Source organism: Colletotrichum higginsianum, chromosome 2, assembly GCF_001672515.1.
Source record: "Colletotrichum higginsianum IMI 349063 chromosome 2, whole genome shotgun sequence".
Lineage (NCBI taxonomy): Eukaryota > Fungi > Ascomycota > Sordariomycetes > Glomerellales > Glomerellaceae > Colletotrichum > Colletotrichum higginsianum.
The window spans coordinates 4,994,012-5,021,961 of record NC_030955.1 but is presented as its reverse complement, the minus strand read 5'-3'; the positions used below and the strand labels follow the sequence as shown (position 1 = coordinate 5,021,961).

General features: G+C 55.1%; 9 protein-coding genes across 9 annotated transcripts; 6 read left to right on the top strand and 3 right to left on the bottom strand.

Annotated features, from left to right (window-relative positions):
- Window positions 1–257: 257 nt before the first annotated feature.
- CH63R_03219 (Tnni3 interacting kinase) lies at window positions 258–3,452 on the top strand (the record flags this gene model as incomplete). The annotated part of the gene is made up of 1 exon (XM_018298194.1): window positions 258–3,452. The coding sequence occupies one exon, from the start codon at window positions 258–260 to the stop codon at window positions 3,450–3,452; it is 3,195 nt and encodes a 1,064-aa protein (XP_018163010.1).
- A 1,080-nt stretch (window positions 3,453–4,532) lies between these two features.
- Window positions 4,533–6,262, top strand: CH63R_03218 (major facilitator superfamily transporter; the record flags this gene model as incomplete). The annotated part of the gene is made up of 5 exons (XM_018298193.1): window positions 4,533–4,759; window positions 4,846–5,748; window positions 5,815–5,902; window positions 5,955–6,009; window positions 6,057–6,262. 5 exons carry the CDS (start codon window positions 4,533–4,535, stop codon window positions 6,260–6,262), a joined length of 1,479 nt encoding a protein of 492 aa, XP_018163009.1.
- A 1,181-nt stretch (window positions 6,263–7,443) lies between these two features.
- On the bottom strand, window positions 7,444–9,378 carry CH63R_03217 (TPR domain-containing protein; the record flags this gene model as incomplete). The annotated part of the gene is made up of 3 exons (XM_018298192.1): window positions 7,444–7,590; window positions 7,642–9,070; window positions 9,125–9,378. 3 exons carry the CDS (start codon window positions 9,376–9,378, stop codon window positions 7,444–7,446), a joined length of 1,830 nt encoding a protein of 609 aa, XP_018163008.1.
- Window positions 9,379–10,120: 742 nt separating this feature from the next.
- CH63R_03216 (Nucleoside phosphorylase) lies at window positions 10,121–11,331 on the bottom strand (the record flags this gene model as incomplete). Its single annotated transcript, XM_018298191.1, has 4 exons — window positions 10,121–10,549; window positions 10,834–11,062; window positions 11,107–11,253; window positions 11,303–11,331. 4 exons carry the CDS (start codon window positions 11,329–11,331, stop codon window positions 10,121–10,123), a joined length of 834 nt encoding a protein of 277 aa, XP_018163007.1.
- A 2,157-nt stretch (window positions 11,332–13,488) lies between these two features.
- Window positions 13,489–15,972, top strand: CH63R_03215 (Plasma membrane channel protein; the record flags this gene model as incomplete). Its single annotated transcript, XM_018298190.1, has 5 exons — window positions 13,489–13,597; window positions 13,671–13,824; window positions 13,902–14,196; window positions 14,286–14,714; window positions 14,809–15,972. 5 exons carry the CDS (start codon window positions 13,489–13,491, stop codon window positions 15,970–15,972), a joined length of 2,151 nt encoding a protein of 716 aa, XP_018163006.1.
- Window positions 15,973–16,382: 410 nt separating this feature from the next.
- Window positions 16,383–17,438, top strand: CH63R_03214 (Xylose isomerase-like TIM barrel; the record flags this gene model as incomplete). Its single annotated transcript, XM_018298189.1, has 1 exon — window positions 16,383–17,438. One exon carries the CDS (start codon window positions 16,383–16,385, stop codon window positions 17,436–17,438), a length of 1,056 nt encoding a protein of 351 aa, XP_018163005.1.
- An 85-nt stretch (window positions 17,439–17,523) lies between these two features.
- On the bottom strand, window positions 17,524–18,159 carry CH63R_03213 (FAD binding domain protein; the record flags this gene model as incomplete). Its single annotated transcript, XM_018298188.1, has 1 exon — window positions 17,524–18,159. The coding sequence occupies one exon, from the start codon at window positions 18,157–18,159 to the stop codon at window positions 17,524–17,526; it is 636 nt and encodes a 211-aa protein (XP_018163004.1).
- Window positions 18,160–19,330: 1,171 nt separating this feature from the next.
- On the top strand, window positions 19,331–20,956 carry CH63R_03212 (Polygalacturonase; the record flags this gene model as incomplete). Its single annotated transcript, XM_018298187.1, has 5 exons — window positions 19,331–19,784; window positions 19,846–20,133; window positions 20,191–20,475; window positions 20,536–20,756; window positions 20,843–20,956. The coding sequence occupies 5 exons, from the start codon at window positions 19,331–19,333 to the stop codon at window positions 20,954–20,956; spliced, it is 1,362 nt and encodes a 453-aa protein (XP_018163003.1).
- A 1,261-nt stretch (window positions 20,957–22,217) lies between these two features.
- Window positions 22,218–27,855, top strand: CH63R_03211 (Sugar transporter; the record flags this gene model as incomplete). The annotated part of the gene is made up of 15 exons (XM_018298186.1): window positions 22,218–22,243; window positions 22,319–22,430; window positions 22,493–22,579; window positions 22,637–22,787; window positions 22,897–23,668; window positions 23,742–24,130; window positions 24,190–24,219; window positions 24,528–25,045; window positions 25,099–25,360; window positions 25,438–25,869; window positions 25,940–26,046; window positions 26,100–26,199; window positions 26,260–26,370; window positions 26,779–27,734; window positions 27,829–27,855. 15 exons carry the CDS (start codon window positions 22,218–22,220, stop codon window positions 27,853–27,855), a joined length of 4,080 nt encoding a protein of 1,359 aa, XP_018163002.1.
- Window positions 27,856–27,950: the final 95 nt, after the last annotated feature.

Below are 27,950 nucleotides of genomic sequence, written 5' to 3'. Positions count from 1 at the left end.
CTTTCCGCTTTTATTTTGTCTTTGATAGATATTACTTGCCTTACTTCAGAGTCAACAACTAGATTATTGCCTTACTCCACCACTTCACCACTTCACCACTTCACCACTTCACCACAGCATATCACTCCACTTCGCCATCGGCTGATTCTTCAATCCACGTCTTCATCCCTGCTCAGAACCGCCATCCCTCCTTCCACCTCTCGCGGTCTAGCACAAGCACAGTACCCTAATGACAATTGCGCCGGCCGACGCGAGCCATGGCCAACTTACGCGACCTCCCGCCCGAACTCAAGATTGCCGTGGCCGAGGCTCTGGCACACGGCAACATCAATGGTTACAGACAGGCCGACAAAGTAGTTTCTGCCCTTGCCGCCCTTTCCGCCACAGACCGGTTTTTCCACAAAGTCACCGACCCACTGTTGTATACGTTCGGCGTCATGCGCCATCCGTATCTCCTCTGCTGGGCAACTGAAGTGGGCAACTTGGACATGATGAAGAAGATTCTCCAAGCGGGGTCCGTTGATCCCCAGACGGGAATCATTCGCTACGATCCACTACAAGAATACGTTCCTTGGAATCCAAAGACAGAGTCGCCTATTGAGCGTTTCAGGCGCTTTTACCGATGTGACGGCCGACACTTTCAGAAGCCTGAAGATTACTTTGACGCTCTTCGTGGTGGTGCCAGCAACCCCCCGGCTCCGGATGATGGTTCCTCTCCAGGCAGTAATCGCTCGGATCACGGAGCCATCCTTCTATTTGAACACAGCGACTTGGACGACACATCCTCCGAAGAATTCTCTGAAAACGCCTCTATTGCCGATCGCTACTCCGCCGGCGAAGCCTCCCATGACGATGAAGACCTCGACGGAGCACCCGCACATGGTAACCTTGCTGCTGATGATGCCGAAGACGGACATTCGGTCAATAGCTACGACACAGATGAGCAAGACGAGCAAGCCGAGGCCATTGCCGAAATGATTGAAACGGTCAAGAGGGAGGTGGCTGGCGTAATACGGTATTACGATGATTTTGACGTTGAACAAGTGGATCAAGACGACATTCTCGGGTTATACTGGTTCCCAGTACACATCGCCGCAACCAACAGCGATTTGCCGGCTCTCCACCTGCTTGTCGAGCACGGCGCACTTCTCAACATACCCTCCAAGGGTATCTGTGGCGAATGTACTGCACTGTACTGGGGCGATATGCCGTCTGGAGGACTCTACCCGGCCTGGACGCCGCTCCACCTCGCCCTATGTCGAGGACACACAGAGATTGCCAAGTACATCCTCATGGAGCGCCCGCACACCAAAGAACGCCTTGTTGCCTACGATGAATCCCCGTGGGCGGTGCTTCCCGCCTTTATTTCTGCCATTCGATGCGAAGATTTCCAAGTGGCCGAGTTTTGCCTGGAGCAGGGGATCGACGACGCCACCTCCATCGACCTTGTCATGAACAACGCGACACTACTCTGGAGAGCGTTCTGGGAAACGGAGATGTTTCGAGAAGCCCTCGAGATTCTATTACGCTACGGGGCTGAGATTGACTACGACCTGGGCGATGGGCACACCTTGCTTGTCGAGGCTTGCCTGCATGGTCACTTCAAACAGGCCATTGACCTTGTCAACGCCGGCGCGGATACCACAGTCGTCCTGAACAGCCCTGGTCCACAAAGCGCGCTGGACTACGCTTGGGACCGTATTGATCGCTCGTTTCCTACTCCAATCGCAGGGTGCAGCGTTCTCGACATCTGCTGTGGTTTGTCTCCGATTCTATCCCAGCCAGGTATGGAGGCCCCGTTACCAATGCCACCAAGGCCTCGATGTCGCCCGTCACACAAATATGGCTCCGATCTTATTCGCCTACTGCTTGACACCTCAGAAGGACGCAACGCTATGGGATGTACCTCCCTTCACGTTGCAGCTTCTGCGCATAACTCAAAGGCCGTCAAAATCTTACTGGATTTCGGAATGGACCCTTCGAGCCTTGACGCAGAGGGATTTAGTGCGCTAGTTCGTACAACGCGGTGTGAAGAAAACTATGATCCGGAGCTCTGGTTCTGCGAGTTCCCCGAGACGATCTCCGTTCTCGCGGAACATTTGCGAACCAGACGAGACGAGGGTATCGCGTCATGCAACGCGGCCAACAAGGGCACAAACAGTTCAGCTACCGCCGATGGGAACGATGCCCTGCTAAACATCATGGAGAGCAGAGTCCTGGCGGCTAGCCCGAGGTCAAAATTGATTCAACATGCCGCTGCTCTGGAGCTCGTCGCCACAGGCCTCGCTGACATCAACACTCGAGATAAACACGGCCATACACTTTTGATGCTTGCCGTTGCCGGGGGAGATACCGAAATCACTCATTCACTGATGAAGCTGGGAGCCAGTCTGAAGCGTCGTCCGGCACAAGACGACCTGGCTTTATTATGGACCACCTTCGTCTTGGACTATGAACACCGTGAGCCCGAGGAAGTCTATAGGCTGATCTGTTCAGTCGATACCGAGGGCCGCATCTTCAGGGAGCCCCGATTCCTCGCATTCGCCATGTGCGAACTGCGGCACAAGGTGGGCGAATTGATGGCCTTGTCGATACAGCCCAAAACTCTGATCCTAGGCGACCGAGACGCCTCGGCGAGGCCTGGCGACAAGCAACAGGATCCGCAGCTGGTTAGCGGATTACGTGAAGCGGAGACGTACGTGGACCACATGGCGTCAAACAATGAAAGATTCGATGGGTACCTTCGCAAAGGTTGGACGCTGTTGCACATAGCGGTTGAACTGGGTTTTGAAAGCGTGGTAGAAACCCTCCTGAGTCAGGGCGCCGACGCCAACAAACCGACCCCGGACGGCCTGAGCCCGTTACTTGTCGCTATGAAGAGCCGGGCCGCGGGGAGTCCTGGGATGTTTAGCCTGTTGTTCAACTACGGAGCAGACCCTCACGCGAATGCCAGTGAAGCAACCAAATCGCCAATCGACTTCTGCATACGGGAAGGACGTTTCATGATGTTCTCGCTGCTTAAGAACTATCCCATCCGTGGCCACCCGCGGGCCCACGGCAATCTTTATCTTCACACCACCGTTTCGGTTCAGATGAACGGCCGATCTTGTGTCTCCGAAAAGGCCCTTCTTCCGCTAATCAAAGCCGGTGCGGATGTCAACGCGAAAGACCAGAACGGGGACACTCCTCTCTCTTTTCTCATCAATGAGGCTCTGCGGCTCAACGAGAACCTCGACCTCGACGAGCAGAAGGTGACCGACTCTCTACCGGTTGTCCCGATGCTGATCAGGGCTGGCGCGAGCCCAAGCGCGCGCAACAACAAGGGCAAGACCGTGATGGACATGATGGCCGAGGTCAGGAATCATAAGGACGGGCTCTTTGGCTTGAGGGACTATCTCCGCTCGACTCTTCTCTACGACGTGATGCTGTATCGGAACGGTATTGGACTGTAAGCATGGGTTCAGGGGTGGAAGAACCTTTTCTGTTGTTCGTTTATTTTGTCGGAGTATCGACAAGTTGTGTTTCGGTAGACGTAGACTTCCGGTCGGCCATCTGGGGTAAGTCTGTGTGGCTATGAAAGATATCAAGAAAGACGTCTCATCAGTAACATTGCTGCCTATCATTTGCCCCTTCTGTTTGATTATCTGTGACCGGTTGAGGGCGACGAATCAGCTAATGGCAAAACTTGTCTCGCATTGGTGAGGATCGAAACAGTCCTTCCCAAGCTATTATCCCACAGCCGCGAAAGTATACGAACGAAAGGTCGAGCATTAACTAGTCTCCTTTGATACCGTGTTTGTGCTCTCTCTTGGCTTGGCCTTTGTCTGAGGGGGGTCTCAAAGACGTACTTGCCGAGGGTCAGTTCACTAATCACAAATGCAGACCAGTTCCTGTTGGTAGACGGGGAGGAAGCTGTAGGAAGTTGCGTGGAAGTTGCTTGAGTAGATTTCCAGGGATTTCGAGCAAAAAGAATCAAAGGCATTCGTTTAGATGTATCTGCCCCGGAACCAGCAATGATTAATCAAATCTTGCTTTTCGGTCCCTGCGTTGAGAAGGGAGGGTATGTATCTCTGCTCTATTCCATACACTCCCGAATCGGGATGGGCCGAGTAGCCGGATTACTATTCGATCAGGATCAGTAATCATCCTCTTAGGCGCCCCAAGAACCGAGGACTACCAGAACAAGACCGCCAAAACGAAAGTAGGTGCTCCTGACAAGCGAGGTAATGACTAAAGTCGGATGAACTACTGCTTGTTGGATTTACAAAGTGAGATGATCTCTGACACGAACAGTTGGCCCTGCCCACATGCCATCCGAAGATGTGAAAGTCACATTGGTAATCGCTTTCAAGATACCCAACTACGTCTTCCTTCGGCGTTCTTACATCATGAGAATGGATGGGAACTTTTGCTCATAACTAGCTATTCCCTGCCCCGAGTTCAGAGCCGCGTGTATTTTAATCAACAAGCATATTGGCCATTTGCATATTAAGAAGCAGAAACACTCACTCACCTTACAACCGACACTCAACATGGGCGAAGTCAAGTCAGACCAGCCCCTAAGCCTACCAGAAACAGACCACACAGCCCAGGATGTCGAGAAGCAGACCGAAACAGACACAACATCAACAGAAGTTGTCGGGCAGCAACAGCAACCAGTGGCATGGGACGACCCTCGCGAGACACGAAACCCCAAGAACTGGAGCACCGCGATGAAGATCCTACACTCCGCAATCCCGTGTTTCCTCGCCTTCGAGATGTAACCACTCCCCCGATCTCCCCTTCCATCACAGGGCGCTATCCCATCCATGACCCAGTCGCAGTCTACTGACATGACCCGCGCAGCACCTTCGCAACCTCCATCACCGTCCCGGCCACGACGCAAATAATGCAAGAGTTCTCCGTCTCCCGCACCCTCTCCGTCCTGCCCCTGAGCCTCTACACCCTTGGCATCGCAGTCGGACCCGTCTTCATCGCCCCCTTCTCCGAGGTCTTCGGCCGCAAACCCATCTACGCCGCCTCCTGCACCCTCCTCCTCGCCTTCCTCGGCGGCTCCGCGGCCGCGACGTCGTTCCCGGCCCTCCTGGTCTGCCGCTTCCTCGCGGGCACGCTGGGGTCCGCCGGCATCGCCGTCGGCGCGGGGACCATCGCGGACGTCTGGGAGCTGGGAAAGGGCGCCGGCGCGTCGCTGCTGTACATCCTCGGCCCCTTCCTGGGCCCCACGCTCGGCCCGCTGGCCGGCGCGTACGTCCTCGAGGACCGGGGCGGCGACTGGCGGTGGACGCAATACGTCCTGCTCCTCGTCGGCGCGCCGATCTGGGTCGGGACGCTCTTCATGAGGGAGACCTCGCGCGCCTGGATCCTGCGGGCGGAGAACGGGGAGCCGAAGATCACCGCGGGCCGGATCGGGGCTCTCGCGCGGGCGGCGGTCCTGCGGCCGACGAAGATGCTCCTGACCGAGGTCATCGTCTCGTCGCTGGCGCTCTACACGGCCTTCGCGTACGCCATGATCTTCAGCTACTTCGCCAGCTCCTCGTACGTGCTCCAGCGGCTGTACGGGTTCAACCTGCGCGAGGTCGGGCTGAGCTTCATCAGCGTCATCATCGGGTACCTCCTCGGCGCCGGCCTGTACGGGTTTCTGGACGCCCGGTTCCGGATCCCTGCGGTGCGGGCCAGTACTTCGACGCCGGAGCAGCGGCTCTATGCTGCTCTGGTCGGAAGCGTGATGCTCCCTGTTGGGTTGTTCTGGTATGTTGATTGCTCTGCAAGATGGTTTGGCTCGGTTCTTGAACCACTTGCTTACCCCTGAGCCAGGTATGCGTGGGAGGCGCGTGAAGGGGGCAACTGGGCCGCCCTCGTCGCAGCCGGCATTCCGTTCGGACTTGGCGCATTTTCACTCTTTGTAAGTCAGGTCTTTGTGCTGCTGCCAAGAACTATCTAACACTCGGTTGAAGTTGTCGGTCATCACGTACATGGTGGACTTTTACGGGCCCAAGTCAGCAGCGTCAGGTTTGTTCCCCTCGACTCCTATTCATACCCATGCTAATCACAAGTAGCCCTCGCTGCGAACGGCATACTTCGGTACATGCTGGGCGCAATATTCCCTCTCTTCACCATCCAGATGTACGAGAAGTTGGGCGCGAACTGGGCCGGCAGCGTCTTCGCCTTCCTCTCGCTGCCGCTGATGCCGATCCCCTGGCTGTTGTTCAGGTACGGCGGTAAGTTAAGGCAGCGAAGCAAGTTTGTGATCACTACAGTCTAAGACCTCGTCACGTCTTAGAAGGGGGCAAGCTTCAAGGATGCTCATAGTAGTTTTGCAGCAGGCGACTGTGACATGGAATATTGAAAGCAGCTCCCCGCAGTCTTGACTGGCCGAATTGTGATGTCTTCCTCACATTTTGTGATGGCGATTTAAATCTTCCATCATTTCCAGTCTTGTTCTCTTACCTATCGGATTGCCTTATTCATTGAATCTGAGTGTCAAGCAAGAAACCGATGTTACCGCCTGCATTCAAATCCGGGCTATCTTGCTGATGTTGTCGTAAAAACTAGTTTTCTTAGTTTACCCCTGCTCAAGGCTTTATTACTTCGATCCTATCACTCTGTACGGTCTTGATATTGAAGTGGCTACCGTTAATGGGTGGTAGCACCGTATTGCTCACTGTTCTCAGTAAGGCGACTAATATGTCTCCTAGACGAAATGTTGAACTCGGTTCAGTGTACCTAGGTGCGTCTGAGGGCGATTCAGCCTGAAGTATGACCTTCTGTTGATGTTCAAGCCTTGAACTAGCAGATAATACTTATTTTCGGCTCTGCCTCGAGTCATGAAACATATGGATGCCATTTTTGTAGCTTCGGGAGAACTCTGTGTACCTTCTTATGTCTAGGGATGGTCTAAGCTTGGTCAAAGAGCAGCAATCCTCGGCTTACATGCCTCCCTTCCCTCCCTGTAATACAAGAATAATGCATCCAGCCCCTCCTTACAAGCTCAGACAGTGGGTATGTATGCCATATAACAACATTGCAGTTGGTCATAAGGGCTACGGCATCCTGATCCTAACGTCTCCTCTCAGTATCTAGCCAGTCAAGAAAAATCCACACTGTCCGGGTTCCTCTTTTTGAAGAAATTCCTGCCACCCCAGTGTGGGTTTGATCAGTATTGTGTGATCTTCCCTGTTCCAAATTGAGAGGCCAACAAACTCTTGTTTTTGTCGTGATGTCTCGGCTAACAGCTTGCTAATTTAGACTTCTCGATCTTCTCATGGTCTTTCCTGGCGAAATACACGTGCTTTGTAGGAATTCAGCCATACTTTTAAGTATATCAGGGTACCCTGCTACTCAAGCCTTGCAGTTTTCAAGCTCGCTAGCCCTCCCTTCCCTGTGGCATTGTGATGAGAACCCAAATATGCTGCGAGTTGCATCGGGGTGGCTGGCGTCGAAATGTTACTGCCGAAGGTCTACGACTTCCAGGGAAGCTTTTCCGCCGTCACTGAACCTCCCTTCGGCACAATGTGTTTCGGTAAGCTCGGCCATACTCCATTCTGTGTCAGGATGCCTCTTGCCCATAGTCTCCCGCCGTATTTCTAGCGCCTGTGTGTGTGTCTTCGCTGCCTCATGGACCCTCTGTTTGTGGCAGCTTACTGCGAGTTTAGACAAACTGCGACCTGTATCAGGATGTCTTTTGTCATGAAAATTCCGGCGCAGTGAACAGGCAATCTGGTCCACCGTCTCTTTCTCCGTCCATCGTCCCCGATCATACAGATAATCGGACACTTGGCCCAGTAAGCTCGAGACCTGCAGGTCCTGCCTAGCTTTCTCGGCCCATTTCCCAACTCGCAGAACATGCGGTACCAATGTCTCACATTCTTCCCAGTTCTCCTGGCTTCTGTCTGGGAAAAGCATCGTCAGGATTCGAATAGCCCTTCGGATATAGCGAGTCTGGGCTCTCGAGTCGCTCTCCACGCTATGACTGTACAGCATGGCCTCTTGCACGAGCTGGTGCATGTCGTAGACTGGTTCGCCATCAGAGCGAATTGTCATGTGTAAGAACGACAACTCTCGCAGCCGGGTGACTGCATCCGCAATGGCATCATCGTCGCCACCAGCAGACCCTTCGGCAGTCTTGTCCACATCTTCGTCACTGTCATCTATGGCATCCGACGTGCTGTGCGTGTGCTCCAAGTTCTCGTTATCTGCCCACCATAGTTTCTGTTCATCGCCTTGGAAAACCCCTACGGCCACCACTGAAGCGTCCGCATCTGCTGCTGCAGTGGCTGCTGCGGCTCTGACGATGTCACCTGAAATGTTCTGATTGTCGATGTACGCCAGTGTTTGTAGAATCTCAACAGCTGCTTCACTTTCATGTCTGAGGTGCTTGATAGTAATGTTCCAGGTCTCCAGAATGCTGTTAGTGATTCCTTCCCGACGATGACGGTCAAAGTCGGTTCGTTTGAGAAGGAACCACCTCTTGTTGCCGTCCTTGAGTCTGGATAGGTATCCCTTGATGGGTATGGCCGTTCTCCGTATGTAAGCAGCGGCTTGCGAGACCGGAAGCGGAATATAATGGAGTTCTGCGAGCAGTGCAACAGCATCATCCAATTCATCATCTCTTAGGGGGCTGCCCTTTGCCGTCGCGAACAACACTTGCGCCTCTAGGGGAAGCATGTTGGTGATTCTAATAGCCCGCATGGGTCCGACAAGGCTGCCGGCAATTCTGCTATCACGGCTCGTCCACAGGATTGACCCCGTAGGAGATTTGGGTAGATATTGATTCAAGCTTTTCGAGGGGGCCTGACTAGAGGGGTAAGTGCATGTCGTGGCGCCAACTCCGAATAGTCTGAGGTCGTCTGCATTGTCAAGAACAAGCAGCCACCGCCGCTGCGCTTCGATGAAGAGACGCACAGCTATCAGGAGCTCCTCTCCATCTGATACTGATAAACCTCCCTTCCTCGCAATCAAGGCGTAGTCTTGTGCGAATGCCGCTTCGGTATCGGCATGGACCCAGAAGATAGCGCAAGTCTCATCATCGCCAGCTCGTAGATAGGCAAACTCAAGGGCGAGTTGTGTTTTCCTTGTGGACCGTCAGTGTTGTAAATTCCATGGAACAAGCTGCGAGATGACGTACCCATACCCGCCGAGTCCATAGAGGGCAGCACTCCGGGCCTCGGAGATGGGTAGCAGCTGAGAGAGCTGGGAGAGGATGCCGGGACGACCGACGATATCTTCGTTTCGGGAGAAGGGGAGCACTCGCAGCGGTGCGCTACGGAAGTCGTCCGCGGCGTAATGGAAGTGGACGTTGGCAGTGCCGCCCGAGACGGTCATCCCGGCGACGACACTCTGGCCTTGCAGCGGGCCATTGAAGGTCATCTGCGGATCCATCCCGTCTTTACAAGTCCAGACAGTGGTGACAAAACTCTGTGCTTTTGTATGATTGACTATCCGTTCTCTTGGGTGAACATGTTTCGGTTCTCAAACGGCTCCACGAGAGGAGCTGTCAGACATGACATGTCCTTCCCCCCTTCTCGATCATGCAGGCGGCTGCGCGGATTTCGTCAGCAGGATATCGTTACATCCGCCAATCAGAAATCATCACCCCGCATCAATAATCAGTTCACAGCAGCTTGTCGTGTTGGCTCATCGGGAATTTCCGGTCTCTGCTTCGCGGCAGTGTTGCAATGACATTAGCAGTCAGTCAACTAGCCATGCGGGAGATCATCTCTGTTGAGTTGTGACGCACCCAGTAATATCAGAAACATGTCTCAACATTTGTTCAAAGGACAGTTGTCAGTTTGAAACTATGAGAAATCACGAATCGGCTTTGTTGTTGAATGAAGTGCTTGATACATCTAGACGAAGTAATATTTGGAATGTACAGCTGGCATATACGTGTCAACCAAATAAAAACATTGATTGTCCGCCATACAGATTAACACACCGAAATAGGAAAAAGAGTCACCTTCGCTGCACTGGGCCGTCAGCAACTTTGCTGTCCAGATGTTGCGCACCAGCAGAGCTTTCATGATAAACATGAACGCCACCGTCGGAGCTACGCAAGCTTGTCACTTTTTCTCGTGGCTGTCGTCAATCGTACATGTTCTGAACGATGATGCAACGCTCCTCTTCACAGACGCGACCGCCCTCTATATCGAACGCGACGATACCGTCGTAACGAGTATCTCGTCGTTAGGTGGTCAGGACTAGGGACTCCGCCGCAGATGCCGGTCAGGAGTGCCAGGCGCAGGCCCGTGTAGCTCGACCGCAGGCTGGAGGCGGCGCTCGCGGCGCTGACTTTGCCCATGGTCGAGAGCAGCGACAGGACGACGTTGTACTGCCCGATGCGGCCGGTGGTGTAGGTGTTTGTGTCGCCCGGCGCCCTGCCGTAGGTGTCGCCGTCGTCGTCCCAGAACTCGTCAAACGCAAGCGCCGCGGCGTCGAACTCGAGCGGCAGGGCGCACACCACGGCGATCTCAAACTCGTCTCGGCGACGAGGGCGGACGGCCATGGTGGTGATGTCGTGAACTGGGGTATCTGGTAAATCAACAAAGCCAGGCTATCGACAGTGTTGCAAGGCTGCAAGATGTGTGTACACGTATTGACGAGATACGGCTGGGGAATCAAGCACGTGTTGGTAGTCTATCATCTGCAGGCCAAGCAAACGCACACATGCCTGATAGCCGGCCCAATGATGGTGGAGTTCCTGTTGGGCGCATGAAGTTGGGCATTGCACCAACACGATGCTGCAGATGCTGCAGCTGCGGCATTAACCCTGCTGTAGTGGATGATTGGCAGGTCTGAACGGGGGGTCAGTAACTTCGGGACATGCTGCTAGATGACGAGACTGCTGCTACTAGATGAGACCGGGTTGCTGGTTGTTGGACCTCTACCCATGGTAGGGCTTTTAATCTGAGTCGCTGCTGCTACTGCTGCTACTGCTGCTGCTGCTGCTGGAACCTTTCTTACCCTTCTCGCCCTTCTTGCCCTTCTTCCCCTTCTTCTTCTCAGAGAAGAAACTCTTCTTCTTGTCGCACTGCCCTGTCGTAATCGAGTCCACATCTGCGCATGCCTAGGTACCAAAAGTCAGTTATCCCTCTCGCTACTCAGGCCGACGTGCTCGCCTTATCCCATCGTTCTTCAGTCCCGGAATATTTGCAGCCAGGCCATTGGCCCTCCTGCATCTTGCCGCCAATATTTTTACAGGCGGCAATGGTCATAACATCATCATACTCCCATCCACGACGGAGGTTCATCCCACACCTAAAAGAGTTAGTCGTCTCCAAAGTATTTAAGAAAAGGACAACCATACTCGCAAACCAGCTGCGCCTGTACTGGCATGACGGCGGCAACAGCCAAGAGAACACAAGAAAGTGGCTTCATGTTAAGTAATGAGGTAAGGAAATGTTGGATGCTATCTGCCGCTGGTCCTGTGTGTTATGATTCTTGAGGAAGCCCCATGTGAGGATGCAGGAGGAATGTTCCCTTATAAATAGAAACAAAAATGAGGAAACAAAAACGAAACCAGTACAAGACTGATGCTAACGCATTAAGACAGCCAGCTACTTGTATTACAAGGCAAGGTTGTTAAAGGAAATTGAGACTCATCAAAACCACAAACCTTACACCAAGCGTTAAAAGGGGAGCTACTTGATTCCTTAAAGTTTTAGAACATCTACCCTCATGACATCCCTGATCATACGTGATATTGCTTAGCATAAACAACAAGACCCTTGCTAACCTAAGGAGTTTATTGCGTCTAGCGGCGAAGCCGAAGCGGCTACTAGAATTAATCAAATAAACGTTGAGTGTGTACATAAATGCGTAATAAAGTCAACCTAACAAACTTTGCGCCTACTCTTGCTTGCCATGCAATCCTAGCCTTGTGTTAGAGATCAATGACGAAGGGGCGGCATAGGGATACTGCGGGCCCTGTGTGCACAGTTCAGCCGGCATATCCATAGTCCGGTAAGGCATTTAAGGGCCTCTAGTGAGCTAGAGGCTTAAGGAAGTTAGATATAATAGTTATGCTTACCCATACCTACCTTTTTTCCCCCATAATTTGAAGTCGAGTCTGGCCTACCATCTCAACCATGCTTCTGCCGTTCATCGACAGTCCATATTCATCGTCAACTTTGGCATTTTAACTTCACGTTCCTCTTCCACTGGGTTTCGATTATCAAACCATCGGCCCTGCGAAATTCGTGGGGCGTTGGATCCCAAATGCACGGCTCGCCGGGCGATCCGTTTCGAAGTGTTGGGAGATTGCAGTCAGTCAAGGGGACAACTGAAGAGGCCGCGGCTATCTTGGCGGCTTCAATACAGAGTAATCCGTGACGGAAAGATGAGAAATCAGGTTGCTGAATCCATTACTCTAATTCTATCAAACAACTCTCGTAGTGCATCCGCGCCGGAGGACTTGTCGAGACGGGTGGAAGGGGGAAAAGGGGTGAATCTAACAAACAAAGAGCGAGAAGTGTGTCTTGGAGGGGACAGGCTAATTCCAGCCACGCTGGCTGGGCATCATCAGAAGCGAGTATGCATTCCCCAAGAAAGAGGGATCAGAACAAGACAGCCCCAAGAAACTACTCTGTATACGACGGCCTCTTTCGTCACTAGCCACATCAACAACCGCCCATCCATCAGCTCCCCCCCAGGTCTCGGCCCTGGCGCGCGGCTCTGCGGCAGCGTCAGCTCTGGGCGGGCGGGGCCGCTGACGCGTTCAGCTCGCGGAGGAGGGCCCTTGACCCATCAACCATGATCCGTGAGACCTAGCGAGCGGGTTTGGTGACTGATGACTGTGAAAGGTTGAAGGAGTAAAAACGCTGTGGCCAAACGGAGGCCATCGCGGGACGCACCGGCTGCCGACGTTCCACGCGAGGGGGGGGGGAGGGATATGGGGAGCCACATTGCCATTTTTTATCTTTTATTTGACTGTCATCTTGATGGGTGCGGCCCCCTTCCCGTCCTCATTCCTCCGCAGGGCTGAAGTTTCGGCCGTTTTGTCTGTTCTCTCTGTCTGTCTATCTGCCTGTGTGTCTTTCTTTGTTGTTTGCATCTCTACGTCTCTCCCCACTGTCCAACACACCATTCTTCTCCTTGTATCCATCCATCTTTTCTCTTCAGCTTCTTTTCTCCTCTTCTCTGCACGCCGGGACATCAATCCCATCATTCCCGGCTATCCCATCGTTGGACCCCTTCGCGGATCCGTCGTGCTGGGTCGGTCACTCCTCAACCGGGTCTTTTCCCCGAGTCATCCCATCCCATCCCATCCCGTCGCACCCACCGAAACCCCAATCAATCTATTCCAGAGGAGGTCCCCCCGTTCATTACTGCTTCACCCGTCTGTCCATTCGCCCACTGGCTGCTATATTCGTCCCGCCCCGTCCCGTGGAGCCCCGTCCCGTCGGCCGTGCCGAACTTCCATTCCCACCCTTCCACACTACATAATCACGCCTTTCCCCCCTCGCCCAGTCGCGAGTCGAGGGAGAGAGAGGAATGGGCATAATGGAGAAACTAGGGGTGACAGACCCCTTGGCAAACCTTCCCCACAGGCCGCAGTCCTACAACGACAAATATGTCGTCGTCTATGATTTCAGTGAAGTCGGTACGTTTTGTTCGTGATGTGTTACCCCGACCGGGGGGTGGTTGTGCAAAACGACGTTGGCTAATCGCAGTAGATGCCGAGACCTCCGTCAAGGAACTCACGACGCTCTTGAGCGACCTCGAGTCGGCCGGACTCCAGACCGAGGTGCGCGCCGGCTACGACCAGACGCTGCTCGTCTTCGTCAAGGCCCCACGTGAGCTCCTCGGAAATACCGTCTACAAGTCCAGGTGAGCTCGTCTCTACACTCACACTTACATTCACACTCTCCACCACAACGAAGCATTCTCGACTGACTCCGCCCTAGGGTCAAGGATTGGCTCTATGGCATCGTGCCCGAACACCCCGGCGGCTCAAAGACCACCATCGTCGACGGCGCCTTCGAGGCCGAGGACATCCTGTCTGTCTACCACCTCGTTAACTGGTCCAAGTCGCTGGGCGGCGCCGGGATCACCCCGGAGGCCGGGCAATGGAAGAATGTCAAAGCCATCTTCCCGCTGCACAACGAGGAGAGGAACCAGTCCCTGATGAAGCACCTCAGCAAGCGCCTGTTCCTGACCCTGGACGACATTGACTCGATCCGAGACCTCTGGGGGACCAAGGTGAGCCCCTCTCTTTCTCTCTCTCTCTCTCTCTCTCTCTCTCTCACACTCCTTTGCTCGACATGCATTGTCTAACACAGACACCCCAGGTCGCCTTCTATTTCGCCTTCATCCAGACTTACCTGCTTTTCCTCACGTTCCCCGCCATCACCGGCGTCATCGCCTGGATGTACCTCTCCAAGTACTCCCTCTTCTACGCTATCTCGACCTGCGTGTGGTGCACCGTCTTCCTTGAGTACTGGAAGATCCAGGAGGTCGACCTCAGCATCCGCTGGAACGTTCAGGGCATCGGCAAGGTCAAGGTCAACCGCCCGCAGTTCAAGTACGACCGCATCGTCAAGGACGAGGCCGGCCGCGAGAAGCACTACTTCCCCAAGTGGAAGCAGATCACGCGCCAGCTGCTCCAGATCCCCTTCGTGCTGATCTCGGCCCTCGCGCTCGGCGCCATCATCGTGCTCGTCTTCGCCATCGAGGTGCTGATATCCGAGGGGTATGACGGGCCGTACAAGAACGTCATTGTAAGTCTTCAAACTTGCGGAATGATCATAGACTGCTCTCTCATCAGTCAATATGGGTGAGCTTCCCTACTGACTTGACCAACCAACCAACCAGGAATACGTCCCGACGTGCTTGCTCGCCGTCGCCCTGCCCTACATCAGCAGCGCCCTCGAGGACATCGCCACGACGCTGACCAACTACGAGAACCACCGCACCGCCGACTACCACGAGATGTCGCTGACGCAGAAGATCTTCGTGCTCAACATCATCACCAACTACCTGCCCATCCTCATCACGGCCTTCGTCTACGTGCCCTTTGGCGACACCTTCGTCCCCTGGCTCGAGCGCATGACCAAGGCCTTCCTCGGCGCGCTCGGCCAGAAGTACATGGACGACGACCTCAGCTTCCACGTCGACGCCGACCGGCTCCGCGACGAGGTCATCGCCCTCGTCGTCACGGGCCAGATCTCGGGCTTCTTCGACGAGAACATCATGCCGGTGCTCAAGCACAAGGCCCAGGGCCTGTACCGCGAGTACCGCCGCTCGCACTCCAAGGACACCATGCTCATGTCCATCGTCCAGGACGACCCGGAGGAGGCCCGGTTCCTGCGCAGCGCGCGCAACCAGGCGACGCTCGACAAGTACAACGTGCAGGACGACATCGCCGAGATCGTGCTGCAGTTCGGCTACCTCGCCCTCTTCTCGCCCGTCTGGCCGCTGATCCCCATCGGCTTCCTCGTCAACAACGTCGTCGAGCTGCGCACCGACTTCCTCAAGATCTGCATGGAGCACCAGCGGCCCGCCCCCGTCCGCACCGACGGCATCGGCCCCTGGATCAACTCGCTCGACTTCCTCACCTGGGTCGGCAGCCTCTCGACCGGCGCCATCGTCCACCTCTTCGGCGCCAACAGCATCGGCGGCGGCGCCTGGTGGGCGCTGCCCATCACCATCTTCATCAGCGAGCACATCTTCCTCGCCCTGCGCGCCCTGGTGCGCTTCTCCCTGCAGCGCGTCGGCTCCGAGCAGATCCGCAAGCAGCGCCAGCAGCGCTACGCCACCCGCGTCAAGCACCTCGAGGAGATCGAGGCCGACAAGCAGCAGGGCCTGATGCTCTCCGTCGCCGAGCGCGAGCGGCGCAAGTCCATCCGCGCCATGGGCCACGAGTCGTTCTGGACGACGCAGATCGACGAGGGCGCGAGCGCGGCGGCGGGCATCGGCCTGATCCAGTCGGTCAAGAGGGCCGAGGTGCTGAAGAATGGCCAGCCGAAACTCGACTGAGGTAGTGCTGGGGTTTCCTTTGTGTATCTAACCACGTTACTTCAATTTCCTTTATAGTCTCATAGATTCCGGTGTCTTGGACCACACTACGACTGGCGATGTAGAAGCAACTCAATAATACATCCAGTTTTCTAAGTCTAAACTTGGTCCATGTGGGGAATTTTCATTGGCGCAGAATGACATGGCTTTGACATCATCGACTAATACCATGATGAGTGAGCGTGCATCTCAGTATCAACAACACACACACACACACACACACACACACACACACAACTCAACTCATCTCTACCTCACAACCTCACAACTGACATTGCAATTGCCAATTACTCACAGTTCTTGAACACTTCGTCTGAATTTCTTCTTCAACTCGTCTTCACAACATATATATCTCAGCAGCAGCAGCAGCCATGTCACAAGCACCCACATCCCCCTTTGACAATCCCCTATCCTTCGCCTCGTGCTCCATCGGCCTCCCCCGTCACACGCTCGAGCAGAAACTCGACGCCATCGCCGCCGCCGGCTTCAACGGCATCGAGCTCTCCTTCCCGGACCTCCAGTCCTTCGCGAACCGACACCTCGACAAGGGCGACGTCGCCGAGGATGACTACGCCTCCCTCTGTGAGGCCGGGAAGCTCGTCCGCGGGCTGTGCGACCGCAAGAAGCTGCAGGTCATGGTCCTGCAACCGTTTGCCAACTTCGAAGGGTGGCCGCGGGGCAGCAAGGAGCGCGAGGAAGCCTTCGCGCGCGCGAGGGGCTGGATGGAGATCATGACCGCCGTCGGCACCGACATGCTGCAGGTCGGCTCCTCGGACGCCCCCGGCATCTCCTCGTCCTTCGAGGACCTCGCCGCCGACCTTGCCGAGCTGGCGGACCTCCTGGCCACCCGGGGCTTCCGCATCGCGTACGAGAACTGGTGCTGGGCCACGCACGCGCCATCGTGGAAGGACGTGTGGGACATTGTCCAGCTCGCGGACCGGCCGAATCTGGGGCTGTGTCTGGACACTTTCCAGTCCGCGGGCGGCGAGTTCGGCGACCCGACAACGGCGTCCGGGCGCATCGAGGCGGGTGAGTTGGTGGAGGAAAAGCTGAGGTCGAGCTACGAGAGCTCGCTGCGGGACTTGACGAAGACGGTCCCGTCGGAGAAGATCTACTTCCTGCAGATCAGCGACGCGTACAAGGTCGAGCCGCCGTTGGGAACGGAGGCCGACGCGGAGGGGTTGCGGCCGAGAGGACGGTGGAGCCACGATTACAGGCCGCTGCCGTATGATGGCGGGTATCTGCCCATTGTGCAGTTCCTCGAAGCCGTCATGGGCACCGGGTTCCGTGGGTGGTTGTCGGTCGAGGTGTTTGACGGGAAGTTCGAGGACAAGTACGGCGACGATCTGGAGAGGTATGCGGCAAAGGGCAGGGAGGCTGTCGTGAAGATGCTGGGGGATATGACTTTGGATAAGAGTGGCTACTAGTTGTACAAAAGCGGAGGGTATACATATCTACAAGTACAAGCTTCACGGTGCTTCTCTCTGCGAATGACGCTCACTCATTCTCCTCTCACTCATCCTTCTCAAACGTCAACGGCGTCTGGTTCTCTGGCCACGGCATCACCGTCAACCCCTTCCAGATGCCCAGCCACCGCCTCGCCTTCTTCTCGTACGCATGCCTGTTCCCAATCATCGGGTTCGGCCTCACGACCATCCCGTAAAAGTCCGAAAGTCCCCTCGGCGCGTACACGCTCCACTCCCCGCCGGCCTCCAGTCTGACGCCGATCATGGCGCTCGTCGAGATCCACGAGTCGATGCCCGCCTCGACCGACTCGTGCCGCGGGCACGGCACGCCGAAGCGGGACTCGTACCACAGGTGCACGCGCGCCTGGTTGCGGATCTCGACGTCGGCGGCGGCGACCCCCGCGAAGACGTCGCGGCCGCGGCGGATCGCGGCGTCCTCGGCCTCGTACGAGGTGTCCGAGGCGTCGAAGTAGACGAGGTCGTAGTCCGAGATGCCCGTCTCGGCGGGCAGGCCCGAGACGGAGTTCCAGATCGTCTGGGAGACGGCGCCGCCGGCGAGATACCAGTTCGGCAGGGCGAGCTTCTGCGCGAGGGAGAGCACCTGGAGCAGCGTGCCGTTCGTGGAGAGGGTTTTGCGGAGGTGCGGGAGTTGTTTGCCGAGGGGGAGATGGGCGGGATTCATGATGGGGGGGTGGGAGCTTGTTTTGATGGAGTTCTGAGTGAGCTATGTTGTTTAGGTGGTGATGATGATGATGAATGAATGACTCAAGTTGATGTGAAGTTTTGGGATGACGGATTCAGCCACGATATGCAAGGGTGTCTGTCGATCGTAGATTGCAGCTTACATAACCACCACCGGCATATTGGATTCAAATAGATGGATTTTGGAAGAAAGTTAGTGAAACAATCCTTTTGGTGGTTTGAATAGTAATACGTGTACAATGTCATCGAACTGAAGTCACTTGTTTATCTGCAGCCCCTCTGAGTTGCCTCAATCGATGACTTTCGAGGACTTGTGAGGCTTCCGCATGACAGAGTTGAATCTGATCGGGCAAACAAGTGTTTGCTCACTTCTCATTCAAGAAATAACGAATGACATTGTACGAAATGAATAAACTCTTTTGTCACCTCACCAGACTTACTGAGGACAGCAAGTGACTGTCGAACTGTCAGCCGTCAAAACAGAGGGAAAGCTAAGAATATGGAAGATGGCCTCACGAAGACATTCCAGATGATAATAAACCGAAAATTAGTCAAAGCCAGTAACTAGCTTCCCAAGTGAAAATCAGGACCATCGTATTATCGGACTGGAACACGACGTCCTTGCCCGAACCAGCAGTGTTCCTGCAGCCGACCAAAAGACCCTTCGTCGCGTCTTGACGCGAGGCAGTTAACCTATTCCGCCAATGCACCGCGGATCCGGTTTGCGGGGTAGATTCGCGCTCACTAAGACTGTGCTGCACTTACAAGAGAGCGAATAAGAGCTTGTCCAACCCCGCGATCCTCTAGCATCCCGCTTCTGCCTGTTCCCGTTCTGGACATGTCAGACTCATGCGGGTTGGAGGATCCGGCTAAATCCAACGTGATCGGCTTGCAGGCTGATGGTTGCTGCATTACCTTCCACTCTAGTTCATCTACATGGATTATTTGTCCAGGAGGTGCAGGTTCTCCATGGGTGATGCCCATGAAGCTTACTCCGTTGTCAAGGCGCGGTCTTGTTGCTCGATGGAACCGTGATATTCAAAGTGGACTATGTAGAATGAAACGGTCCTACTTATATGATCGCACAGTCTGTCCTAGTTCAATGTGAAAACCCTACAGTGACGTTGCCAGTTCGTTTGCCAACATCCAAAATGCAGCTCATCAAGCACCTCATCCCCGTTACCGCGGCGATAGGTCTCGTGGCGAGCTACGACGTCCCGCCTCGCCCCAACATCGTCCCGTTCCCAAAGACCCCGACGCGTGCTCTGCCCATCAGTCCTCCCCGGGACCCCGCGAGGGTGTGCATCGTCTGCCCCAAGACCACCGGAGACTCGGCGCCGGCGATCCTCAAGGCGGCCCACAACTGCAACGATGGCGGCACCGTCGTCTTCATGCCCGGCGCGACGTACAAGATCGCCAGCCGGGTGGACCTGACGTTCCTGAAGCACATCGACTTCGCCATCCTCGGCACCATCGTCTTCAGCGACGATGTGCAGTACTGGCAGACCAACACGTTTGCGTACCGCTACCAGAACGTCAACCTGATGTGGCGGTTCGGGGGCGAAGACGTGAACATCTACGGCCTAGGCCAGGGACTCATCGAAGGTAAGTGTCTTCACGACCGACTGAGTGACTTCATGAAACGCCTCAAACTGACACACGGAAGGCCTCGGCCAGACGTGGTGGAACGCCAACGCGGCCAACTCCACCGTCGTCCGCCCGCTCCTCCTCGGCACCGACGGCCTCAAGGGCGGCTCGATTACGGGTCTCAACATGCGCAACTCGCCCAACTGGTTCAACATCATCGCCAACTCGTCCGACATCCTCGTCTCGGATATGAACCTCGTCGTCGAGGTCACGAACAAGACATCACCGGCGAAGAACACGGACGGCTGGGACACATACCGCAGCGACAACATTGTCATCCAGAACTCGGTGATTGACAACACGGACGGTGAGTCTATCAAAAGGCTCTAGAAGAATACTCCCATCAAGACTGACTTGATTAAAGACTGTGTATCATTCAAGCCAAACTCGACCAACGTCCTGGTCCAGGGCCTCCGCTGCAACGGCTCGCACGGCATTTCGGTCGGTAGTCTCGGGCAGTACCAGGGCCAGGTCGACATTGTCGAGAACCTCTACATCTACAACAACTCCATGTCCAACGCCTCCGACGGCGCCCGCATCAAGATCTGGCCCGGCGTGCCGCCCGGCACGGTCGGCTCGGAGGCGGGAGGCGGCCTCGGCCACGTCCGGAACGTGACGTATGAGAAGTACGAAAACAAGAACAACGATTGTAAGTCTCTTCGGGTACCTGTGACTGTCTGATGGGACTGGTAGCTGACTATGAGAATAGGGGCTATTCAACTTACCCAGTGCTACTTCGCCGCCAGCCAAGAAGCGTGCCGCAAATACCCCGTGAGTCTCGAGAGCCGTGAGGATTGTACCCGCCACCCAATTCTGACGATGAAAAAGGCTACATTGATTATCGAGGATATCGTGTTCAAGGACTTCACCGGAACGACGTCGAAGAAGAACGACCCCCGCGTCGGCTCCCTCATCTGCAGTGATCCCTCTGTAAGCACTTTACCCGCTCTCTCCCCTTTCTCTCGCCACAGGGTACCCTTTTTTTCTACGATTCTTCAAACTGACAATCCAAACAGGTCTGCAGGAACATTCGGGCCCAGAACATCAACATCTCGCCGCCCAGCGGCAAGCCGGCCAAGTGGACGTGCACCAACATGGACAAGTCGTTGTTGGACATCGACTGTATCTAGCCCCCCCGAGGCGAAGATAGGTGCAAGTTACGCACCTCGGCTTTCGGGCTTAAGGGGAGGCGTACACGTGTGCAGAGATGGTGTGTCACTCCCAAGGGGACCACTAAGGCTCCTAAGCTCGTTGGTGGCTGATACCAAGCCGGATGAGAACTGTATGCCAAGAGAGAGAACGTGTAGGCTGAGCCGGAATCGAATTGGTGCCAAGCAACTTGGCCATCTCTTGGAAGCTTATTCGGGATTGGCCTTCGTGCGGCGAAAAAAAGTCCGTCGGATGTAGACAATTGAGATGGCTCATCGTATGGTTTTGCTGCTGTGGTAGATCGTAGGGTCTGATGAAATCGGCTCGAGTTGTTGGTGAGCAGCCGTTGGGGCAAATCAGAAAACAGTGAATTATTTAGAGAGGAAATTTGGGCTGAATTCCAACATCTAAAGAATGCCTGCTCCCCTACACATATGGAGCATTCCGCCAAGTCATATTCGACACCCCTTTTCAAAGAAGCCGACTTCCGGTGGGATGGTTCGCAACCACACGAACAACTGGAAGGGTGGGTGATCCCACGCCATACCAAGAACACGCCAAGACGGATAAATTGGATTGGGGTTGGGATGTCTTGAAGGGGTCGTCGTCTCGAGGCTCTTCTCCACGTCCCATTATTCATCCCCCTCCCCGTATCTTTGTTTTCATGCTTATCGAGAGGATCCCGTGGAGACCAAAAGTCCAAACGCCATGGGTCGATTCCGGTAAAGGCTGGATCCATTCCAGTCGTTAAACTGCGTTCGTCGCGCCGCTCGAGAGACCGTCGAGCCGTCTGATAGGAGGAAATTTTCTTCCCCGGGACTCGCGTGTCAATGCAGCCCACTACCGCCGACTCGATGTGGCGCGATGGACCCCCAGACGCCTATTCCGGCCGCCGGCTTGCCAAACATGGGTTTTCCAAACTGATCAGCTGGGGAAATGAGGGAGTAACACAACCTTGCGGCCGCAGCTGCCAATGAGACACAGTATGTGCGTCGGTATAAGAGGCCCGGTGGTGGCCTCTCCCCCGGACCCCACAGGTTCGCGTGGCTGTCAGTTCATGGGGTAGTCTGTATTGTGAAAGAAAGGAATCTGGGGTTTGGCTTCCACATGTATAATAATCTAGCATGCCTCCTCGCTAGGTCAGATTCTCTCGCTTCTCGTATCATCATCATCAACAGCTCCTCAGAGTGAGCCGCCCCCCGACAAACTTTCAGACATTTTGACTACACCACAGCAGTCAAGATGGTGTCTGGAAAGGTTTACAGCTGGTAAGATGGATTTCCACATGTGGCTATGTTTCCCCTGGAGAAACAAGTGTATCTAACTCTTCTCTCTCCCTCCAGGTACTCCGCCCTGCTGGCGGCCATGTGCATGGTGTTGTACGGCTTTGACGCCTCCGTCTTCAACGCCGTCCAGGCTTCGGACAACTGGCTCGCCTACTTCGACCTCGATCCGGTATGGCACCTGGTTTAACTGCCCGCCCGATGCGACGCCCCTACTGAAACCATCCCTCGCAGGACGAAGACACCCAGCTCATCGGTCTCATCAACACGGTGTACACCATCGGCGCCATCATCGCCGGCTTCTTCTTCGGTGGCCCCCTGGTACGCAAAGACAGGACTTACGAAACGATATAAGTCAACGCTGACAGGTGAAAATAGGCCGACTACGCCGGCCGCCGCATTGGAATGGGCGTCGGCTGCGCCCTCACCATCGCCGCCGCCTTCATGCAGGCCTTTGCGCCCCGCCACAACCTCGGCGTCTTCATGGCCGGCCGAGTCATCATCGGTATCGGCCAGGGTCTCGCATTGAGTAAATTCCCCCACCCTTCCCCCTTCACCACCTACACTTTTGAAAGAGGGTAGAAAAGAAGAAGAGAAGAAAAAGCTTGCTTGCTAACCACAACTACCACCATCACCAGCCGCCGGCCCCGTGTACATCAACGAAATCACCCCCGCCGAGATCCGCGGCGTGGTCATGACCTTCTGGCAGCTCAACTTCAGCGTCGGCAGCTTCCTGGCCTTCTGGATCAACTACGCCTGCGGCCTCAACCGCGAGAAGCTCGGCGACTGGGACTGGCGCATGGTCGTGCTCTTCCAGATCCTCGTCCCGACCATCGTCTGCTGCACGCTCTGGACCATCCCCGAGTCGCCCCGTTGGTACGTCCAGAAGGGCAAGCCCGAGAGGGCCCGCAAGGTGCTCCTGTCCCTGCGCAACACCCAGGAGGAGGCCGAGCAGGAGCTGCTGTCCATCCGGGAGGCCATCGAGTACGAGAAGGAGGCCATCAGCAACAACTACACCGCCCTGTTCAGGGACCCCTCCGTCCGCAAGCGTCTCTTCCTCACCATCCTGCTCAACATCGGGCAGCAGCTCACGGGGCAGGGCACGCTCAACAACTACTCGACCCAGATCTACCGCAAGGTGTGGCCGAACAAGTCGACCATCAACCTCATCAACGCGCTCAACGGCACTTTCGGCATCCTGTTCACGCTCAACGCCACCTGGACCGCCGACCGCTTCGGTCGTCGATGGCTATTCATGGTCGGAGCTGTGGGCATGGGTCTCTGTATGATGATCGTCCCCATCGTCGGAATGGCTACGCCGGACCTGCCCGGCGGGACGAAGTCGCAGTCCGTCGGCATCTCGATCGTCTTCCTCCTCTTCCTCTTTGCCTTCTTCTACAAGCCTTCATGGTGAGTCCCAGCTGTCTACCCCCATCAACTTAACTTGGGAATCTCGAGATCGAGTTTCTAACTTCGTGTCCAGGGGAGCCACCGTGTGGATCTACACGGCCGAGGTCTTCTCGATGAACATCCGAGCCCAGGCCGTCGGCATGTGCTCCCAGTCGCAGAACGTCGCCAACACCATCTTCCAGCAGTTCTTCCCGACGTTCCTCAAGAACACAGGCCTCAAGTGCCTCTTCTTCTTCATGGCCGTCAACTTCCTGCTTGTCGCCTACGTCTTTTTCTTCATCCCCGAGACCAAGAAGGTGCCCCTGGAGGAGATTGACGTGCTGTTCGGAGGCGTCAACCACGTCGAGAAGGGCAGCAAGATGGTCGGTCATGGGCCTACGGAGCAAGAGATTGAAGACGTCGAGGCCGAGCCCCGCCAACAGCAGCAGCAGCAGCAGCAGCAGCAGGCTTCTGAGGTCAAGGGTGCGTGATCGAGGTCGGGTTTCATGTGCATCTGAGCGCAGCAGCTATCCAACACTTAGCATACCACGCTGAGTTCTGGTTAAGCTTAAGTAAGGGGTATATGATTCGAGTGACGAAGCTTGCATTCACCCGTGGACCCAACATTTAAATCCGAATATATCCAATATATATCCGAATAGAAAAACTCCCATTGGATGACACAGACGTAGCTGTCTAGCTCTTCTGAAGGACAGCGCCTTTCGCAGTGAGTTTGGAGATGGGGTAGGGTAGACAAACTGGGGGAGTCTAAGCCATGACTCCCTACCTGTACTCATGCTTGGCAATGAATTGCTTAACCAAACGGTCCAGGATGCGGGGTCGATGCGGAGAACGTGTTGCTGCGGCTTCAGTTGCCCAGATAGGAAAATTTGTCCGCCCATCTTTCGCGCTTGGGATCGAGTATTTTTCTCTCCAAACAACCCTCCACAGTTCTTGTCTGTCGGCGTCCATGGGTCTGCATCTCTTCCGGAAAAGGTCTCTCTGGATGATACCGGGCTAGCCTCCACAGGAAGCAGAGCGTCGCCGAGCTGGAAATCAAGCATCACGGGCATGGTGAGTGAGGCATGTCTGAGCATGGGTCACCGGACGAGACGTGGAAAAGTCCCCTGCCATCTCTCGTGGACGCCTACGCCTCGCGGTATGCAAGAAACAGAGCCCTTGACGAGGACGAGAACGAGAATGAAGCGTGAGATTCGCATCAGCCTTGCTACTCTTTCGTTCAGTGTTAACCAAACGAACAACAACAGCCCCCGTCGAAACTCCTTTCCGGCCGTCTCGATCGCTCGGTCAATGAGCCAACATGGCATCGGGCGGCCCTTTCAAGACAGAGACAAGGCCAGACTGTTTATGCATTATGTCCATGATCTCTCCATGTGGGTAGGTGTCATCGCTCCGTCTCCCAGTCTGCAATGCTCACAAACGATGTGCAGGTAGACATCTGCGACGCAAAACGGCACTTCGGGACAGAAGTGCCCAAGCGAGCTTGCCGCTCGCCTCTCCTCGCGTATTCCATCATCGCGCTCGCGTCCCGGAGTCTCTGTTGCATCAAGGGGGCCGACGACTCGGAGCCATCCACATACTACAGCCATGCCTTGCAGATACTCATTCCAATGCTGGACAGCTCCCTCGAGGCCCAGAACGAAGAGGTGCTTGCGGCGATTGTGATACTGAGACAATACGAAGAGATGAACGGTCAGTCAACCATCAGATGAGATGCATACTGACAACTCACCCTATGAATCTGTGAAATGAGGCTGACAGCCCTTCAGATACCGACTTCGGCGTCCACCTCTCCGGCAGCTCCAAGCTCTTGAACTCCATGTTCAGCCTCGCGAGCAAGGGCGGCCTGGGCGAGGCCGCAAGCTGGATCGTCCTGCGGCAGGACTACTGGGTCGCCCTCGTCCAGTCCCAGCCGCTGAGCATCAACCTCGACAGCTACAGGGGGTCGAGCTCCTTTGTCCGCTCGGAGCCGGAGTGCCTCGCCAACCGCGCCGTCTTCCTGTGCGCCGAGGCGTGCGCCTACGCGTTCCAGCCGACCGCCATGAGGGACCTGGACAGGTGGAACACGCTGAACCGGGAACTGGGGAGCTGGCTCGTGTCGAACCCCTGGCACGCGGATCCGCTCTGGGTCGAGGCGCCTCATCGGATCAGCGCCAACGGCTCCGCATTTCCAACGGTCTGGATGACGCACCCGGCGCATGGTGAGTTGCGAGACGACCGACGCAGTGGCAGCTTGTAGTCGCTGACCGACTGACCGATTAACGTTCCCAGTGGTGGGATATCAACATTATAGTCTTGCTCGCATGGTCCTCCATATCTTCAACCCGTATTTAAGCAAGCCCAGCCTCGACACATTCAAAAGAAGGAAAGATTCAGAGGTGGGCGATATGTCACTGCTACTAAACCACAACACTAAACTGACATCGCGTAGGAGGCAGTGCTCGACAACTTCCGCCTCCTGCTCGGCCTCGCCATCAGCAACCCGACAGTCGTCAACTCGGCCTTCACAGCAGCACATGCGCTCCGGGCTTGTGAGTTGCTTTCTCTCCACTAACCCACCACCACATAGGCTGTTGCTGACCGACCATCAGGCGGCCTCTATCTCACGGATCCGAAGGAGCGGAAGGAGAGCCTGGAGTTTCTCGACAAGATCCACGAGAGGACCGGGTGGCGGACGAAAGACCTTCAGGAGCAGCTGGAGAGTCAGTGGTCCAAGGACACCAAAAGCAGCGCGTTTAGCTTTCTGTTCGCAGATCGTTGAGCACAGTGACACGCGATGGGTCGAAGACGCTTTTGTTCCTCCACTTCTTCCAACATATGGTTTCACTCGTCCGCTCTGCCTCACAGTGAATTGCGTACTCAGCGTGCCGCCCGTTCAAGACATTACGCTTGGCGCATCAGTAGTCTATGAGGCGTCTGTCAGCTTCCTGCAAGTCTGCCCAATCATAAAATTGGCCTGTTGCAGGGGAGCGTGACATGGTGGCGGAGCAAGCCACACATGTCGGCGGTAGGCTGACTTGCTACCGGTATCACTGTCATTCGCCAGCCTGATGTCCCTGGACTCGATGAATATGATATATTTGCTTCTTCCTCTTGATGTCATCATCTAGGTCTGATCATCTTCTACTACTTCTCAAGACACCACACAGTCGTTATTATGAAGCCTGCGATAGATCCTGACGCCGTCCTGGACAAATGGCCATTTGTTGTCTCCTACTTCGGTTTCTTCTGGTCAGACTTTTGGTCGGCAACATACACGTTAGGCCCGTTGCTCAAGCATGACCGGCACTCCGACGTCTTCGGTCTTGAGCACTACCCTCCAGACATCCCGGATCCAAATCCGACCGGCGTCGCGCTCGAGGCGCGGAGATTCGTTCTCGATAGCACCTACGGCATTCCTGTAAAAGCGCGGAAGTACAGACTGAAGTGCATAAAGCGCCTGAGGGCGCGGCAGCTTTGGACCTCGATCAAAAAAAACGATAGAGTGGCATTTGTCATATACAGGACCGACACGAAACTTCCACGCCTCATAGACGGACTCATGCCGGATAACCAATTTCAATACAGCATCCTCTCACGCGTTTTCCACACGCATAACGAATTCGAGGAGCTTTTGGACAAAGGGTTTCTGGCTCTGGAGACCCAAGCGATTGATTTCCAACATGACAACATCAACTTGCATGTCGATGGAGACGACGACGACGAGGAAGAGGATGACTTGACAGCTGCTGCTGTCTCTGTGACCCCAGACATTCCCAACACTGTATCGTCAGACTTTTTCTATGGCGGTCTAGAAACGCCGAGTGTCAAGGATACCGACAGCTTCTCTCTTGCAACAAGTGATCCAGAAGAGCTCGGAACCGACTCCAATGTTGATGTAGATGAAGAGAAGAGTGATGGTGGCTATGATGAGGACGCTGTGGACCAGAGTACTGATATTTCAGACACTGCGCAGGTTTGCGATGGACATGGCGGGAAGAAACAGACGACCGTCGTGATGGATACCCAGCCTGACACAGTGGGCCAAATTGGACGACGACAGAGGCTTTGGAAAGAGATTGAGTTGGTATGTTTGGACTTTATTGAAAAGGCGGCACCGGTCGCTGTTCTGTTTGTTTTGGTGTGGGCTTTGACCAGATACCTGCTTTACTTCTTCGTAGCCAGATGGCATACTCGGTAGACCTTGAATACTACTCTTTATTGCTGATAAGAGTGTCTTGAGTTCATGTTTCTGTTTTCTTTAATTCTTCTTGATTTAAGTGCCATTTGATAACAAGAAAGG